General features: G+C 41.9%; 1 protein-coding gene across 2 annotated transcripts in view; it reads right to left on the bottom strand.

The window, feature by feature from the left end:
* The window catches only part of LZTFL1 (leucine zipper transcription factor like 1), an 88,220-nt gene that overhangs the window by 13,032 nt on the left and 56,336 nt on the right, over window positions 1–18,852 (bottom strand). The window contains exon 1 of one of the 2 annotated variants that reach the window (XM_001926820.5): window positions 5,922–6,067. The exons of the other annotated variant lie outside the window; for it this stretch is intronic. Coding sequence (XP_001926855.2) covers window positions 5,922–5,924 — 3 coding nt within the window. The 5' untranslated portion in view covers window positions 5,925–6,067. Of the gene's footprint in view, window positions 1–5,921; window positions 6,068–18,852 lie in introns of those variants that run through there. 2 annotated transcript variants of the gene reach the window in all.

Below are 18,852 nucleotides of genomic sequence, written 5' to 3' on the forward strand. Positions count from 1 at the left end.
TTGACCCCCTAGCCTGGGAACTTCCATATGCTGCGTGTGTGGCCCTAAAAAAGAAAGAAAGAAGGAAAACATACAGGCTATCCTGTGGTGGAGACTGCTAGATGCTCACTATGTTTTTTCCATCTTCCTGGACACAGGGCTGCCCAATGAGTGGACATCCCCCACCCCTCCTTGAAGTCAGGTATGGCCGTGTGACTACTTCTCAGCAACAGATATGAGCAGAAGAATGAGGGCTATTCCCAAACCCTGGGCCTTACAACATGGGGCACACCTTTGCCACACCCTATTTCTCTGAAATCTGGAAGAGGTGGTTGCATGTGCATGGTTGGCACAATGCCCTGAGGGCTGGGGGAGCACAAGATGAAGGAGACGGTATCCCTGAATGACTTCGTGAAGCAGCACCGACCCAGGCACCTGAGGTGAGCAGTGAGACGGCTCTTCTGTGTGAGAGAAATAAACTTCTGTATTTTTTTTTTTTTTCTTTTTTGGCTACCCCATGGCAAAAGGAGTTCCTGAATCAGGGATCAGATCTGAGCTGCAGTAGTGACTTACGCTGCAGCTGCAGCAACGCCATATCCTTTAAGCCACTGTGCCAGGCAGGGGATCAAACCTGCATCCTGGTATTGCAGAGATGCCACTATTCCTGTTGCACCACAGTGGGACTTCCAATTTGGTTTTTTTTTTTTTTTTCTTCTTCTTCTTTTTAGGACTTCACCCACGTGGCATATGGAGATTAGCAGCCTAGGAGTCCAATCTACATATCCATAGGCATAGCAACACCAGAACCGAGCCTTGTCTACAACCTATACCGCACCTCATGGCAACACCAGATCCTTAACCCACTGAGTGAGGCCAGGGAGCGAACCTGTGTCTTCCCGGATGCTGGTGAGATTCGTTTCCACTGAGCCAAGATGGGAACTCCAACTTCTGTATTCTTTAAGCCACTGTTTTTTGGATCTCTATTACAGCAATTTAACCTTATCCCATACCATACAGCTTAAAAAAAATAATGTCTGTTTGTTTGGCCTCGTCCACGGCATGCAAAAGTTTCCAGGCCAGGGATCAAACCTGAGCCATAGCAGTGACTGGACCTACTGCAGTGACAATGTTGGATCCCTAGGCCACTAGGGAACTCCTGTTTAATTTTGGAATAGGCATTAATCGGTTTTGATTTAAACCAGATATGAGTTGAAAACTATAAGCTAGAGATTGATAAAGTTCTTTTTCATTTTATAGCTATATAGAAAATTAAAAAAGGAAATTATAAAATTGAACATCTAATGGAGGAGACTCAATGAGTCAGAATTATCTTTAAGAATAACCTGATCTATCATAGCCTTCTTGTGAGAGATGAAAGTCTACCTTGCAAGCCTCTTTTCTAGGGTTACGTCTCATCCTCAGCACACAGTGCTGCTGCCGACATCGTCAAGGCCATTGGTGTGATCCCCAGGAAGGTCACCAGGCATGATCTCCTTCACCCCCAAGTCCCTCACCATGGCTTTGCTGCATCTATGCACATCCTTACCTCCTCTCGGCAGCTTCAATTTTCTTAGAACATAAGTCTACGAGGGCCATGACCCTGCCCACCTGGTTCCCTGAGTATCCCAGAGACTCCTCATAGTGCCTGGCACACATCAGACATGTGCCTGACAAGTGAACGGAAAGAGTTCCTCCTTCTAAAGGTCACTCCTTCATGAGGCTTTAATCTGTTCTCTTTCAAATTCCTAGGGGCTTCAGTTAACCAATTACTCCCCCTCGCAACATTCTATAGGCTTCTTCTTCCCTTCAGACTATAGAAAAGACTACGTACACAAACCTCATTTGTACTAAAAAACAAAATCAAACCAAACCAGAGATTCTCTCCAGCTACCACTGCATTTCTCTACTTCCCTTCTACTCTTGCTATCTTCATTCTATACGCTGCTCAACTTGCCTTTGTAAAGCTCACCAACAACTTCTTAATTACAGACCCAACTATGGCTGATGTCTTGCTGTCCACTGATCTCCATTCTTTGACTGCTAACCCCACCTTCCCCTTCTGGATCTCATCTGGAGGCTCCTCTTCTTGGGCTTGCCTCTTAAGTATCTGCACTTCCCAGGGCCCTGCCTTTGGAACCTTACTCTTGTCACTCTCTATCCTCTCCTTGATAACATAATCTATCTCAAGGCTTCAACAGTTACCTATATATACCTGACTCTCAAGTATAACAGGCTGACCTACAGATGTGTACCCCAACTGCATATGAACAACTCCACCAAATCTTTTTCTCTCCCCACAGTCTTTTAAATATTTCTACCATTCAAGATATTAAATTTCAATAATGTAGGAATTACTCAAAATATCATGATACTCTCTAATGGTTTAATTATCCAGTAGACTAATGCTTCCGAACAACTAGCTAAGGCACATTGACCCATGTAAACCAACACATTTGAGGTATGTACTTGCCTTACTTTCGTGACTCTACCTTCTTTGGTTAAACTGGTAACTATGATGGAAAGGAAAAAGTTCCTTATGTTTTTGGTTTACACTGATTATTGGCTAACTCCTGAACTAACGCCAAACTTTAGAAATAGTAGTAGTAATGATGATAACTGCTAGAAATTCAGAGGTTACGATGTGCCAGGCATGTTCTCATTTAATCCTCAATACAACCCTCTGAAAAAGGTAATAAAATCCTACTTTACAGACAGAAAACTGAGATACAGAGAAGAAATTTTACCTATGCTAATGAACTGGTAAGTGGGAAAGCAGGGATCAGAAGCAGGTAATCTAACTCCATAGCTTATCTCAACTCTGCTGTTCCAAATCCTTTTTGGAAAATGACAGAATTTAAATAAGTAAAAGAACATATACATGTTATAGCTGCATATGCACCTAAGTTGTGACTCACAAGACAGATTTCCACCAGGCATTTAAAATACAAAAAAAATTTTTTTCAGTGGGTTAAGGATCCAGCGTTGTCACTGTGGCATCAGGTCACTGCTGTGGCACAGGTTTGATCCTTGGCAGATCCATGCTGTGGATGTGGGGAAAAAACCCAAAACCTGAAGTTCCCTTCGTGACTCAGCAGTATCCATGAGGATGCAGATTCGATCCCTGGCCTTGCTCAGTGGGTTAAGGGTCAGCACTGCAGTGAGCTGTGGTGAAGGTCACACACTCAGCTTGGATCCTGTGTTGCTGTGGCTGTGGCTCTGATTCGACCCCTAGCCTGGGTACTTTCATATGCCCCAGGTGTGGCCCTAAAAAGCATGCGCGCACGCACGCACACACACACACACACACACACACACCCACCAAAAGAACTGACTACCACCATTAGAAACCTTATTATACCTTCTGGTCACATAAGTGCATAGGCAAGAATATTCCACAATTGGAAACATCTCAAAACAAAGTCACAACTTGCTAAAAAAAAAAAAAAAATCCCATAAAGAAACTTTCATTCATTCTTCATTGTTTATAGTATTCAATCTACACTCATAAGGCTTCCATACTCACGCAATTCTTTCTCTGACCCTGTTTCCCAGGATTCTACTGTAAGAACACTCTACTTCAGTCAAACTAGTCTGTTAATCAGCCTGAAGCATGACTGAACATTTGCGGCTTATACTTTCACTCCCCTTACCCAATCCTTGACCAAAAGTACCTTTCCATTCCTATTCAAGAATGTGAACCTAACACAGTGGCGTGCAGGTAAATGCTTAACAACTGGCATTTGGGGTGGGGAGTATGAAACTGATCGGCAGCCCTTGCTGGTTTCCATGATGTAAATACTCCCAGCATGGCTGATTTCAAGCTACTAATAATATACTGTCACCGAATGCCGAGATGAGAAAACCTGGATAAAACTGCCTCTTACCAGCCAGTACAAGCATGCTCCAGAAAACCACCAAATTTCTACCCATCCTTCAAGACCAAACCTGTTTCACCTACTCTGTGAAGCCTCCCAATGTACCTTCAGTAACTCCAGTTATGCCTTCCTCCAAAAACTAGCACGTATCATCTCTGCTACTCATATGGAAACACCACAAATTGATTACTACCTCATACTAGTAGTTGTCTTTTATTTCCCCCCAAGTGTGGCTCCTCCAACTAGACTGTAAGCTTGTGAGGGCATGCTTATACCACACAGCTCCTTCTAGAATGGAGCTGTTCGTTATCTTCTCTTCCATCAATTAGAGTTAAGACTGTCCTAAGACCAAGAAGAAATAATTACTCAAACTGACGATGAACTTTAGGACAAAAGACAGAAAAGTTCCTCTAAAATGGATGGGAGTGAAGAAAAGTTGCAGAAATAGGCAGCTGAGCTCAGTAAGAGAAATAGCATCCTGTGAAGAACTGGCACTCACAAATCTTTGCGTCCTCATAAACACACATGTACTCTGCATATACATGAGTCATATCATTAGAGAGAAAAAGGAATGGGTGTAAGTACCCAAAGCACTGGATTAAAAACCAGATTTATGCCTGGTTATGCAACTCTCTGTTACCAAATTACTTAACCCCATTAACACCAGTGACGCCACCTGCTAATGAGAGCAGGCAATATGATGATCAACTCTAAAATACATAGAAAAAAGAGGGCAATATCTAAAAAGGGGAATCAAAATTTCTTTTAATTTTGTTCCAGAAATATTCTATTAAAATAATAAAAAGAGCTAAAAACAGAGCAAGAGTCCTACCAGAGCACTGCCACACTAGTGTCCTGAGATTGGGCCATAAAGTGAGGGGGAAAGGAACAAAGGTACTAGAAATGGTTCCCTGTTCCTGACCATGTCCCAAAGTCCATATACAGTTCTACTGTGAAAAGTATGAGGAGGAAAATGTAATAAAAAAAATAAGTACAACCTAATAAAACCTATCATATACTGAACGCTTAATTTTTAAGACATTGTGCTGTTTTATATGAATTATCTCATTTATCTTTTTAATAACCCAAGAATCTATTATTATCTTCAACCTACTAGCCTGACACCAAAGCATCAGTAGGTGCTTTGCAAATTGATGTAAAGTAATGACAGAAGATAGCACGTAATCAGACGTCAAATTTTTTTGTGACATCACCATCATTTCTTCAACTTCTTAATATTTTAGGAAAATCAAGAGAATGAATGAGACAGGCCCTAAAAGCCCACGAAGGGGTAGGGAATGGTCGTTTTGTACAGCTGTACACTCAGCTGCCAAGATTGCTTGGCACAGAGGTGGACTAAATAAGAATTCTGGTTCTAAGGGATTTCCAGTGGTGCCCCCAACCTTGGTTTCACTCTTTTTTCTGAACACTTCAGAACAGTTGCTATGTAAGATGGTATGCTACATCCTCTGGAGTGATTACTGGGATATATTCTAGCTCACCCGAAAACGTACGCTCCTCCAAACGAGTGAAAACAAAAGAAATGTCATTCAAGTTTCTAGCTGTAAAATGAGGGAGCTGGGACTCATCACTCTCCCATCAGGAAGCTGGATTCATTCATGTTCTCCCTCCTCAGTTCGTTAACATAATTAACACCGCCAAAGGGGTGTGTGTGTGTGTGTGTGTGTGTGTGTGTGTGTGTGTGTGTCTGTGTGTGTGTGTGTGTATAAAAACTTGGTAATTTTTAGAACCAAAAATCCTGTCCTGGGCCTTCTGCTGCTAGAAGGTTCCCTCCAGCTCTCTTCGTCAGCCACCTGTGAGCTATAACTTGGCACTTTAGGCCAGGGCAAGGAATAGAGCGACGTGGTGGAGCGCGGCTGCTAGGAGAGGGTTCCACCAAGAGCTTAGGCTGAGGCTAAAAGAGCCTCCCGCACCCGGCGCGGCCTCCCCTGAGGACAGGGAGGCCCAGAGGCAAACTCACATCCGCTGCAGGCCACACCATCATTTGGGACCCCAGCTCCGCCTCTCTCCTCGGGGCGGGACGGCGCCAACGGGTCGGGTACTCACCATGGCGGCAGGCGGGCGGGATTCAACGGCCTAGAGGAGCGCGAGAAGCCAAGCACAGCCCCCCAAGCCAGGGGTCACCGAGAGAACTTGGACTTCGGAGGATGGGGGGCGGCGATAGAGAGGTGGCGGGTTGTTTAGAAGCCTCTGGTTGCTAATGGGAACCGATGCACGTGACCCTGGAGCTGTGCACGTTTATTGGCCCTCAAGGTCACGCGACAGGAAGAGCCCTACGACCGACCGACCGCCGCATGCGCATTTACTCCTAGAGACCGGAAGTCCCTCCCTTTACCGCCACGCCGACTTTGCCGGCCGCCAGCTGTTGCCAACGGTAGTCGGAGAGGGGCGGTTGCCTGGTGCCTCAGTCCTCGCGCGCGCTGCGGGGCTTCAGGGTGCGCACTGCTGCTCGCGGCTTGTCCCATATTTCCTGTGGCCTGACAGCCCATACAGCCTTGGCCTATACCACTGACTCCCTACCTTTCAATGGTCTCGTGGGGCGTCCCAGACTTTTTTCTCTTCTCGAGAGTTCTACTTGGCCGAGAAGGTCGACATCACCAGCGCTGCCAGGTTCCTGGATAGAGCTTTTAACGACCCACTCCCCACTGCTCTCATTCCACCCGCCCCCCCCCCCCTTATATTCACAGTAACAATCTAATATAGCATCTTTTCTCTTAAAACAAACAAACTCGCAGAATCGGTGAAAGGGCAGTGAATTTCAAACTATCATGTCTAGACTGGTGAGTGAGGCATGTTGTTCAAATGCTTCCCTCGCCTCACCCCCAGAAATCCTGAATCAGGAAGTCTAACTCTGGTCCTTGTAACCTCAGTTTTACTGACCCTCCAGGATTGATCATGGACCACTCTTTAAGAAACACTGTCCTAAAAGATGCAGAAGACAGAAATAAGAGCAAATACAATCACAGGGAGACAACCAGTAAGGTAAAAAATGAACCTGTGGGATAGACCCTGAAATGAGAAGGAGCACAGAGTGAGGAGTTTTCTGAGATTCTGGGAGACCTAAAACTGAGGAGATTATATTTGGTATTATCCTTGACTCACAGATAGATAAACTGATTTAAATAATGCTTTTTGGATTTATGTTGATTTCGGGTGCTACACAGTGGATTGTAAAATGGATCACAGTTGGAACCTAAAGTGTGGACAGGATTTTAGAGACCTGCTTAATTTATAAATGAAGAGACTGAGAGCAAATGTCACATGTCCAAGATCTCAGAGGCCTAGGTGGGGGCATCTGAGGCTTGAGTTTGTGATGAAACTAATACAAATAGGTTTTCAAGAGCAAAACCAGAAAGCAGGTGTGAACTATTCTGGTACACTGTGTGTTAAATCATACTCTAGTTTCAAGAATTTCATTTTTCTTTTCATTTATTGCCATATTCATTTTATTTAATGTAATGATATACCAAATTATGCACAAAGCTTAGTATTTGTGTCAAGAACTGAGCTCAATATTTTTTATCTTGAAACTTTCATTGCCAGAACTAAGTGGTAGCAGATAAATTCTGTAGAATAAAGCTAACCTACAAAGGTACGCTATCTTTAGAAAAAGTGCAGCAACAAAAATGTTTATTAGTTAAATGGTCAATATGGTAAAATGGAAGTAATTTAAATGGTAATTTTCAACTCATACAAAGCAAGAATTAGAAAGAAATAGTATCATCAGGTGAGGAAAGGCAGCCCAGAAATGTGTCTTGGCCAGGAATAGAAGCAGCAGAATTAGGTCTGGAATCTAAATCTCAGGACTTACCGGCAAGGATTTTTTTGACCATTTAGTCCCACCCAAATACAGGTGACAGGGCTTCTTTTCCAAATTTATCTCTGTCCCTCTATATGTAAGGCCTATCACCCTCTGTTTAGAGGAGCTTATGAGTGTCCCATGACTATTGAAAAGAAGGGGGTGACAGGGCAGTTTTCCAGTTTGGGGCTTGGCAAAGTCTTGGGGCACGGTCAGGAGTCCTTTGCTTGGATGATTAGGGATGATATGCAGGCAGTTGCCTTTGGAAGGATCTCAAGCTTCAGGGACAAGAATAGCTGAGAGACTCCCCGGTGTGTAACCTGGAGCAGCCCCAGACATGGAAGGCTGGCCTGAGGGCATTGGCTTGGCCCCCTGTGATATCTGGGGCAGAATCTCTGGCTCCCTGCAAAATCTAAAGGGCAGGTTCTCAGCCTCCCATTATGACTCCCTCCAAGCTTAAATTTTTTACTTTACTATGCCATCTCTTACATTTCTGTTTAATGAGTTTGTCAAATTTGACAGCAGTTGCCATTATTGAGTGCCTACAATAGGCTAGACATATTCCATTTCAATAATTAATCCTCACAATCTTTGATTCTTTCTTATTACAGTAGGTGTTCATTAATTTCACACAGAAGGTCATTTTACTAGGCGTTGTGGATGTAAAATGAAAGAATTTTATAAACACTTGTATGACACTTAAGTAAACACAGTTGTTCAGCAGTTGGCATATCGAAGGAAATTGAAATGTATTTTCCTGCTAGCAAACTCCTGTGCTTGCTAAGTGTTATTAATGTAGGAGGACCAAAGCAGTGGGTAGATAATGCAAATATGTCATTGGTGAATGAGTTTGTGGCTTGGGGGTTTTTCTGAAAAGCTGCATAAGCTAGTTCATTTTAATTTAAAATTCTATTTTAATTTAAAATCTTCTGTGCCAAGGATGTTATAATATCACTGTTATCCTATCTACCCAGCTGAGTTGACTGTTGTTATATAAGCTGTCTAAATAGTGTCAGCAAATATGAACATGGATTTTGGTCTTAAATTGATGAACTTGGCTCATGAAAAGGCTGAGCTCGTGCTGTGGGTTGTTTACTAGCTTGAGTTGATTACCAAAGCAAATAATTCGAGCTGTGAGGGAGAACAGCTCCACCCTACTTTAACAGGGAGCGTCTCAGCCTCACTCTTTTTTTTAAAAAAAAAAATTGCTGTGACAATTTAAAAAATGTGTTTGTATGTGTGCACATATGTGTGTCCATTTGGAAGGATGGATGGAAGGCAAACGGACAAGGCTATCGTATACCTTTCAGCATAATTCAATGTAAATAAAATGACAACTGTGTTTAGATTATTACAAAATGAGACTCTTATGGGTTTGTAAATTACTAGTCATAACACCGGGGCCACCAATTTCAAGCAGTTTACAGACTAGACTAGGCAAAAGGAGAAACAGGAAGGTGATCATGGTCTTCTTAGCAGCAATGACAGATCTGCTCATTCTGCCACTATTTACAGAGCCACTTCTGTGTGCAAGATTCTGTGGCCAAGATAGAATCTGAGGAAAGAAGTGGAGGGATTTAGGAAACCCGAGGTTCTCCTACTCGAGAAATCTTGAGATTGGGGCACTAAGGTGAGGCTTTACCTTAAGTAAAAAGATGAAATAATAAAGAAAGTGATTAACTAAAAATTAATAGAAGTGGTACACCAAAAGAGTAAAAATCTTGAAGATTATATAGGAGAAAGGAGAGAGAGTCTGAGAAACAATGAACTGGTAGCAGGTGGAAAATAGGGGAAAATCATTTAGGGTGATTATCTTAAAGAAGACAGAGCCTTTGGAATATGGCTTCATACATGTGATACTTCCAGGGTCCTCTGTAACTCTCCCCGCCCTGCCTAATTACAAATGAGAAAGCAGCCAGGACGTTAAAGAAGGGAAGAACTCAGGATTCAGAAAGTCTTTACAGCAGCGATGGCATTTGAGTGGGGTCTCTAGTGGGCAAGAGGCTATTTTCAGTTCTGCTCTTTGCTCCTTCAGTCAGTTGATTTCAAAATGTTCTAGGTGGCCCACAGAGTATTAGAGCGTGCTGACAAACCAGATTAGTGAAATCAATATCACATGCATTAAAGGAGATCAGGCAAGGAAGTGGTTCACCATAAAATACTACAAGTCCCTTTAAGACTGTGAGGGTGACGGTAATTTCTTAGCCCAAATGATAGATTAGTTTTACTGATAAATTTCCATACATTAAAACACCCCAAAGGAAACAAACACCCCAAACATCAAGAAGTAAAGACTACTTAAAAAAGCGTTAAGAATTGGTTGGAGGAATACCTAGTGAAGTACAAGAAAAAATTTGCTGTAAATATGGTGATATGTACCATATCCTTATTCCATACCTTCATGTGCACGTACGTGTTTTTTTTTTTTTTTGTTGTTGTTGTTTTTGTTTTTCTTTCTGTGGAAGATGGAAGTTCCTGGGCTAGGGGTTGAATCAGAACTGCAGCTGCTGGCCTATGCCACAGCCACAGCAATGCCAGTTCTGAGCCACATCTGTGACCTGTACTGCACCTTGTGGCAATGCTGGATCCTTAACCCACCCACAAGGCCAGGGATTGAACTCGTATCCTAGGCAGGTTCTTAATCTGCTGAGCCACAACAGAAACTCCCACACACATGTTAGAATTAGACCCATGAGTTCAATCATTATAGTCAGTGATTGTTCATAGAAAACCTGATGTATAATAGACACTGTGGGGAAGGGACTGATAAGCAAGATGGGCTTGGTTCCTTTCAAACATGGCCTTATCAAACCATGCACAAAAATAAACTCAAAATGGCTTAAAGACTTAAATGTAAGACAAGACACCATCAAACTTCTACAAGAGAACACAGGCAAAACATTCTCTGACATCAACCATACAAATGTTTTCTTAGGTCAGTCTCCCAAGGCAATAGAAATAAAAAATAAACCAATGGGACCTGATCAAACTGCCAAGCTTTTGCCAGCAAAGGAAACCATAAAAAAACGAAAAGGCAACCTACGGAATGGGAGAAAATAGTTTTACAGGATGGAACCGACAAGAGCTTAATCTCTAAAATATACAAACAACTTAAACAGCTCAACAGCCAAAACAAAAAACAAAAAACAAAAAAAACCCAACAACCCAGTTGAAAAATGGGCAGAAGGCCTGAATAGACATTTCTCCCAAGAAGATAAACAGATGGCCAACAAGCCCATGTAAAAATGCTCAACATCACTAATTATAAGAGCAATGCAAATCAAAACTATGATGAGGTACCACTTCACACCAGTCAGAGTGGCTATCATTAACAAGTCAATAAATAACAAATGCTGGAGAGGGTGTAGAGAAAAGGGAGCCTTCCTACACTGTTGGTAGGAATGTAAACTGGCACAACCACTGTGGAAACAGTATGGAGGTACCTCAGAAAACTAAATAATGAACTACCATATGACCCAGTAATCCAACTCTTGGGCATGTATCTGGACAAAACTTTCCTTGAAATAGACACATGCACCTGTATGTTCGTTGCAGCACTGTTCACATGGAAACAATATAAACGTCCATCAACAGATGAATGGATTAAGAAGATGTGGTGTATATACACAATGGAATACTACTCAGCCAGAAAAAAGAACAAAATAATGCCATTTGCAGCAACAGGGATGGAACTAGAGATTCTCCTAATAAGTGAAGTAAATCAGAAAGAGACAAATACCATATGATATCACTTATATCTGGAATCTAATATTTGGTGCAAATGAACCTTTCCACAGAAAAGAAACTCCTGGACTTAGAGAACAGACTTGTGGTTGCCAAGGGGGAGGGGGAGAGAGTGAGATGGACCAGGAATTTGGAGTCAATAGATGCAAACTATTGCCTTTGGAATGTATAAGCAATGAGATCCTGCTGTATAGCACAGGGAACTGTATCTAGTCACTTGTCATGGAACATGATGGAGGATAAGGTGAGAAAAAGAATACACACACACACACACACACACACACGTATGTATGACTGGGTCACTTTGCTGTACAGTAGAAATTGACGGAACACTATAAACAACTATAATGGAAAAAAAATCATATAAACTTGAAACAAAATAAAACAAACACGGCCTTATAATCAGGTGAAAATGCAAGCTTGCAAAACAATCTCTGAGCAGACAATGAGTGGAATGGGAGTTAGAGAAGGAAAAGGTCCCCTATGAAGGTAGGCAGAAGTTCAGGAGAGTCTTCCAGAAGACACTGGAATTTGGGCTGGGCTTTAAAAATGGGTGGAAGAGTTGTGGGTGGATGTGATAACTGAGGAGGAGAAGGTTGTCCTGAGCAAGGAACCAGAATTTTCATCCCATGAGGCAGTAGAATTTCCAGAGATGTACTTTAAGATTTGTCATTATTTCAAGGGTCAAATTGCAAAAAGAGATATACAACGATGGAGTAAATATTCTAGTGTTTTATTCAGGAAGGTGGGCCTTCCTAGATCTGTGCTCTCTGTTAAATGTTTACCTGGATAACTGTCAATGTAAAGGTGTTCACCAAATGCATCTCATCTTAGAAAATGGGAAACAGACCTAAATTTTCTCAGGAAATTTTGCCTACAAAGGTGGAGGCTATCTTGTCCCTTTGGAAAGCCTGAATGGTTCAGTACAAGCTGTGTTCATGGATGGAAGTTTTCTCAGTGGAATGCGTAAATAGAAGGAATGCAAAAGGAAATATCATTCTTGGTCGGTTTATACTTGTCTTTCCTGCTCTGCGTTTCAAGCTCCTTGAAGGATAGAATCTTTACTCTGTGATCAACCTGAGCTCCCCCGCAAGGACTGTGCTATAATAAGCTCTGAGCAATGTTTGCAGAATTGAACTGAAGTTAAATAGGAACATCTGCACGAACATTTGTGAGTTCCTAACGGGTTCCAGATACTGTGGGTAGTGGTGGATTTTTTTTGGCTCTGGGCATGCCTTCTCTTGGAAAGTGTATCGTATGTTATTGAACATTCAGCTATCCCTATTTCTCATATTAAGTGTAATTCTGTGATGGTTTATGTAACTTCTATAAGTCTTTGAGAATGAATTATTTACTTTTTGTAATTTAAACCTTACATTTTTATATAAATACAAATTGCATTCTAGTTGATCAGTTGACTTAATGGTACATTTTGAAGATATTCCATAAAACTATTATTAATTTAGATTTTGCGGTTTTCTTTTCATATCTTGGGCTTACAGCATATTATATTTTAGTATATATTATATATAACAATGGAAATATTTACTTCCGATCTCACATATTTTATGGCCTTATGTATTAATTGCCTACTAGATGTTGGGAAAGCAAAGAGGATTGAAATGAGGTCCCTGCTCTAAAGGCCCCTAGTTGTGTAGCAGGGGAGAGAGACCCATTTAGAAGGCCACATTCACATGATGTGGGCACTTTCTGGGAAACTAGATAAGTGGCACTCAGTTCAGTATAGGACTTCAAGGAAACCACTGAAGAAGATCCCTGATCTGAATCTTTAGGGACTGGCAAGAGTTAGCCTAGCAAAGCAAGGCAGAGTGGGCAGAGGGAACATAACAAACCCATAACAGTCTAATATGTGAATTCCTAGCAAAGCTTAAATAATGTTGCCAAAAGTGTCACTGCTTTGCCAAAAAGATTGCTGAGTAAGTCATGAGTAGAAAAACAAACTACCTTTACTGGGAAAATAAAATAACCCATCACACTAAAAACCAAAGGAATATAAAGATAAGTTATATCTCTGTATCTGTTATTGTCTAAAAAGGAGTAAAGTGGGACTTCTGAGGTCTAATATGATGGTAATATTGTTTCATGATCTGGGTACAAGTTCTCTATTTTTATTTTGTGAAAATTAATGAGCATATATACATATATATGCTCTTACATATATAACTTCAATAAAGAGTTTGAAAAGTTAAATGCTTTTATAGGGATGCATGCATTTGTGTATAAATACATCAACTTAAAAGATTTTAAAAATGCTTAAAAAAAAAGGTTATATATCTGGCTTACTGCTACCATTGAGGCTAAGACACCCACCAAAGGTATTGGTGTTAACCTAAGGGTGTCTTTCCAGGACCAGAGTGTCTTTATCTGAACTCAGTCAGTGCAAAGCTCCCCCAGCACCATCAGGTACAGCAGAGGAAAAGGGTGGTGAGGACAGGTTTATTAAATCATCCTAGGAGTTTCCTGGTGGTCTAGAGGGCAAATCCTGGTTGAGGATTTGGTGTTATCACTGCTGTGGCTCAGGTTCGATTCCTGGCCTGGGCATGACAAAAAAAAAAAAAAAAAAAAAGAATTCATCCTCAACTAAACCTGTGGAGGGCAACTCTGAACATCTAACACTCACAGAATGGTAACTTTTGTGAATAGAAGTGGAGATAAATGGCCCCTAATTGTTCTTATCTGATACAACTTGGTCTTATTAAAAACAGTGGAAGTCAGAAGGCAAACATTAACAGCTGCGTGTATCAGACAGAAACAGTTTTGCACCTTAACAGAAAGTGTGAATTTCTATATTTTATTTTATGTGAGAGAAACCATAAAAACCAGAGTTAATTTTTTTCTAGGATCTCTGCTTGTATCCACCCAAGAAGGTTCTGTCTGTGTGTTGAGAGACTGCCCATGTGCCCAACGAACTTTTCCCTTAGAATTTACAACATTGTGAAGATGAAGAGTTACTTCTTTAAAATGGATATATATTTTTAAACCCTTTATGACTTGAGTCAGCATAACTCTCATTTTTTGCACATTTAACTGTGTTTCAGTAACAAATGCTTCACATTGAAAATGCAATAGTTAGTTTAATCCTCAAAGCAACCCCAGGAGATAAATACTTCCTTCTTCCCACCACTGCTCCCCTCAACACATACACCCATGGAGGGACTGGTAAGCCATGCCCCCTTCACAGTCACCTGCTGACCCTCCCTCAGCAGGTTTTGTTTCTGGTTACCCACTGCCACCTGTCCTCCATCAACCATCTTCCACCAACCTCTGGATCCTTCATGCATTCAAGCACCTCGAGGCCTGTCACATCTGCTCCAAGCTCTCTCGCCATCCCAGAGGAGGACCTGGCCAGCGCTCCTTTGTCCTGGCTCTGCCTGCTGCTATCTGCAACCCTGAGCTCTATTTCACCTTAGCACCTACCCCGCTCCCCATACCTCATCACAGCCCACAGCTGCTTTGTTGCTCTGCTGACATCCTGAAATGAGAAGTGACCCTCTCTGATCATCACCAACCATCTGAGCTGCTCCAGCTCCTTCACTTTCCTCAAACCCTGCCTCTGACCTGACTGTGACGTAACTGTGAGCTTGTGGACCTCCTATTTTCTCCTGCTCTAGCGTCCCTTCTTCTTGACTCACTTTTCCTAGTCCAAGGCTAGACCTCCAGGTCATCACTCCACGAGGAAATGTTTCTATTTCTCACCAGTTGCCTCCGTTACAACACTAACTTTGACCAACCTTAAATCCATCCAGCCAGCCATTTTTTATTGTTGTTGTTCTTGCTCGCAAACCAAAGAATTCACAAAACTAACTGAATTTACTTTATAAAAGTTTTTTTCAAACTTTTTTTTCAATTTCCTCAGGCCTTTACAGCTGCTTAGGCATTCTAGGTGAGCTGTTGTTCCACATAACCCAAATGGCTGTCCCCTAAAGTTTCCTGGTCCTTAAGCAGCTCCTCCTCCCTCCTCTTCCAACCCCCAGATGACTCCCTTCTGCTCATCTACAAGGGTAAGCTCCCTCCATGTCCCTGCATTTCTGCTCAAATTTTTCTTCATCAGTAAGTGAGGAACTATTAAAATTATTGACAATTGGTATTTCCTAGGGCATAAGGAAAAAAGACATGCCTGAAAATGTTGGTAGGAGGATAAAGATGTAATAGGTCTTCTTTTTTCAGAGGACACACTGGAAATCAAAACTGAAAATGCACACGCCCTTTGACCCAGTGATTTGTCTTCACTTCTAAGAATCGACTTAAGAAAAAACAAAAGTGCAAAGATGTACATACAGAGATGTTTACTGCAGCTTTGATGTGGTAAAAATCTTGAGATGATTTAAATATGTCACTTTTAGGGGAATGACTGAAAAAGTTATGCTGCAATAAAGTGGAATTTTTTTTGCAGCTTCAAAAAAGAACCAGGAAGAATCCATGTTCACTGATATGAAAATATATCCATAACATATAATAAAATGACAGAATCAAACTGGGCAATAGTAGTCATAGTAAGATCTCACTTACTTAGTTATAAATGCACATATAGATAAATTCAGAAAGGTGAAGTAATAAACTCCTTAAATGCAGATCTGGGCAGGTGTAACAGAACGGTGACAGGAATGGGAGGTGGATGATCCCTACTTTATACATACTTGCAACTTTAATTTCATTACTGAGCAGGCATTACTTTCTTTTTTTTTTGTCTTTGCCTTTTTTTTTTTTTTTTTCCTTGGGCTGCTCTCACGGCATATGGAGGTTCCCAGGCTAGGGGGTCTAATCTGAGCTGTAGCCGCCAGCCGACGCCAGAGCCACAGCAACATGGGCATCTGAGCCGCGTCTGCAACCTACACCACAGCTCACGGCAACACTGGATCCTTAACCCACTGAGCAAGGCCAGGGATCGAACCCACAACCTCATGGTTCCTAGTTGGATTCGTTAACCACTGCGCCATGATGGGAACTCCAGCATTACTTTTATATACTTACAACTTTGATTTCATTACTGAGCAGGCATTACTTTTATAATTTAACAATACAAAGAGAAAATACAAACCAATATAAAAACATCCTTTGTTACCTTTGCCATTGTTTTATGTGCTTACCACAATCAAGGCACCTTCCTTCGAAGGGTCAAGACTCATTTCTGTTTTCTTCAAGTAAGACTTAAGGGAGGCATTTCGGGTCACTAAGAGACCAGGATGGAGACCACCCAAAGGTGGCCACTCCACATGTTATCACCAATATTTAGATATTTTCACTTTGGTCACAGCCCTCTCCTGTTAACTTCATTTTTTTCCCTCCAGATGGCTGAGCAGATTTAGCAAAATTAAACAAGAAGCTGGCATGTGCCACTGGACACAGAGATGCACCATACAGGAACATTAAAAGCATTAGGCTCATTTTCTTTACTGTGAATAAAAAATATTCATAATATTTTCAATTCAAGTATCACAGGGACTATCTTTTATGGGAAAAGTGCATATCAATTTTGGTGTGACTTACTTTGAGAACAGTGATGATCAATCATGATTTATTGCCACCCTTTTTCCAGAAACAGAGGGCAAAATTATTAAATGTATATTAAGTATTTCAGGGGCTACATACAGATCATCCAAGTTCTCACCGTATTTTCTAGGACACCCATGCAACTCCTCTCCCTACTGATTCTCAGCAGGAACTCTGATCCAAGGCCAAGTATGGACCAGTTCTCATGATCCCATCCACCTCCTTCTACCTTGGTAGAGACTCAACTCCATCCATTATCCCTTGATTCACACACACACACACACACACACACACAATCTGTATCTTCATTCTCTTTCTCACTCTTTGATCCTTCCTCAGTTTAAAATTATGCTCATTTCCTCTAAATTAAAAGTCAAACAAAATGATAACAAACATTAACCCCAAACCAACCCTTCCTTTGTCCAAACTTGTCCTACAGTCAGCTGTACTAGTGTTTTCCTTCTCTTCATGCCCAACAGTTTGAGAGAGGACTCCCTGATGACTGCTCACACTTCGCAGCTCAATCACCCCACCTTCTGGCTTTTTCCCCTCCTCCCTATGGAAACAGACTTCTCAAAAGCCATCAGACAGTCTCCTCGCTGCCAGCTCTAAAGCCGAATCTGAGTCAGCTTGGTGGCAGTTCGCTGTGTGGACCACTGTTTTCTTTACACTTTCCTCAGTTTTAGCTGCTCCAGCCTCCCCTTTGTGTTTCTTCTCACACTCCACGGCTGCCTCCTCTCCTGCTCCCCTCTGAAAACTGGTGCCCCTGGAGTCTCTCCTAACTGCTTTGTCTTGCCAGCTACCCTCCTCGTCTGTGTGATTTCATTCATTCCCAGTGTTTCCTCTCTCACGTATGAGGATGACCATCAAATCTGTACCTTCAAGATGTGCTTTTCACCTGCCTCCCCAACATATAAGTCTAGGAGCTTACTACTTAGGTTTTCTCCAACTGGGTGTCCCCAGTGCTACTTAAATTCAACATATCTAAAGGGAAATCATAACCCACCCATCTGTCTTGGTCCTGTTCCATCACCAATCATTTTACCACCAGTGAGATGACTCAGAACCTCAGTGCGTTCTCTTCTCTCTCCTGCTGCTTCCAGCACAGCCTGGGATTACACCTCCTGAAATAACTTGCAAAATCCTCTTCTTCATTCCAACAGCTGCTCCCCTAGTGCTATTCCTCTTAACTGGAATAATGACAAAAAAGCACTATCAACAAAACCAAAACGTAATTGATCTGTCTAAAGCACTTATCAATTTACACAGCTTTCTTCTACTGGAATTCAGACCAGCTTCATGGAAAAGCTAAGGAAGTCTGGGTGGAGGGGGTACAAATAGATGGATACTGTCCTCCTTCCTCATGAAATGAGAGCTCAAAATTAAAATTGTGTCTTGGAAAATCAAAGCGACAATTCTTATACAACCAACTCTGTATGAGAGGTATATCAATTACACCACCCTAGGAGTTCATTATACTGGCAAAATTGCCCACTGGGCTAAAATGTACATTTAAATGTGGTTTTTTTTTTTTTTTTTTTGTCTTTTGTCTTTTGTTGTTGTTGTTGTTGCTATTTCTTGGGCCGCTCCCGTGGCATATGGAGGTTCCCAGGCTAGGGGTTGAATCGGAGCTGTAGCCACCAGCCTACGCCAGAGCCACAGCAACTCGGGATCCGAGCCGCGTCTGCAACCTACACCACAGCTCACGGCAACGCCGGATCGTTAACCCACTGAGCAAGGGCAGGGACCGAACCCGCAACCTCATGGTTCCTAGTCGGATTCGTTAACCACTGCACCATGACGGGAACTCCCATTTAAATGTTTAAAGCAAAAATTTAAAACCCTGCTAGAGATGTTATTGGCAAGTAGGCTGAAAGGTCATTTGGTTTTAGTTTTCAGTTCTGATGTGTAAAAACGGTTTTG

Source organism: Sus scrofa, chromosome 13 (genome assembly GCF_054392235.1).
Source record: "Sus scrofa isolate SSC_HxYL_T2T_F1_AM1 chromosome 13, Sscrofa_HxYL_maternal_Yorkshire_Landrace_v2.0, whole genome shotgun sequence".
NCBI classification, from domain to species: Eukaryota; Metazoa; Chordata; class Mammalia; order Artiodactyla; family Suidae; genus Sus; species Sus scrofa.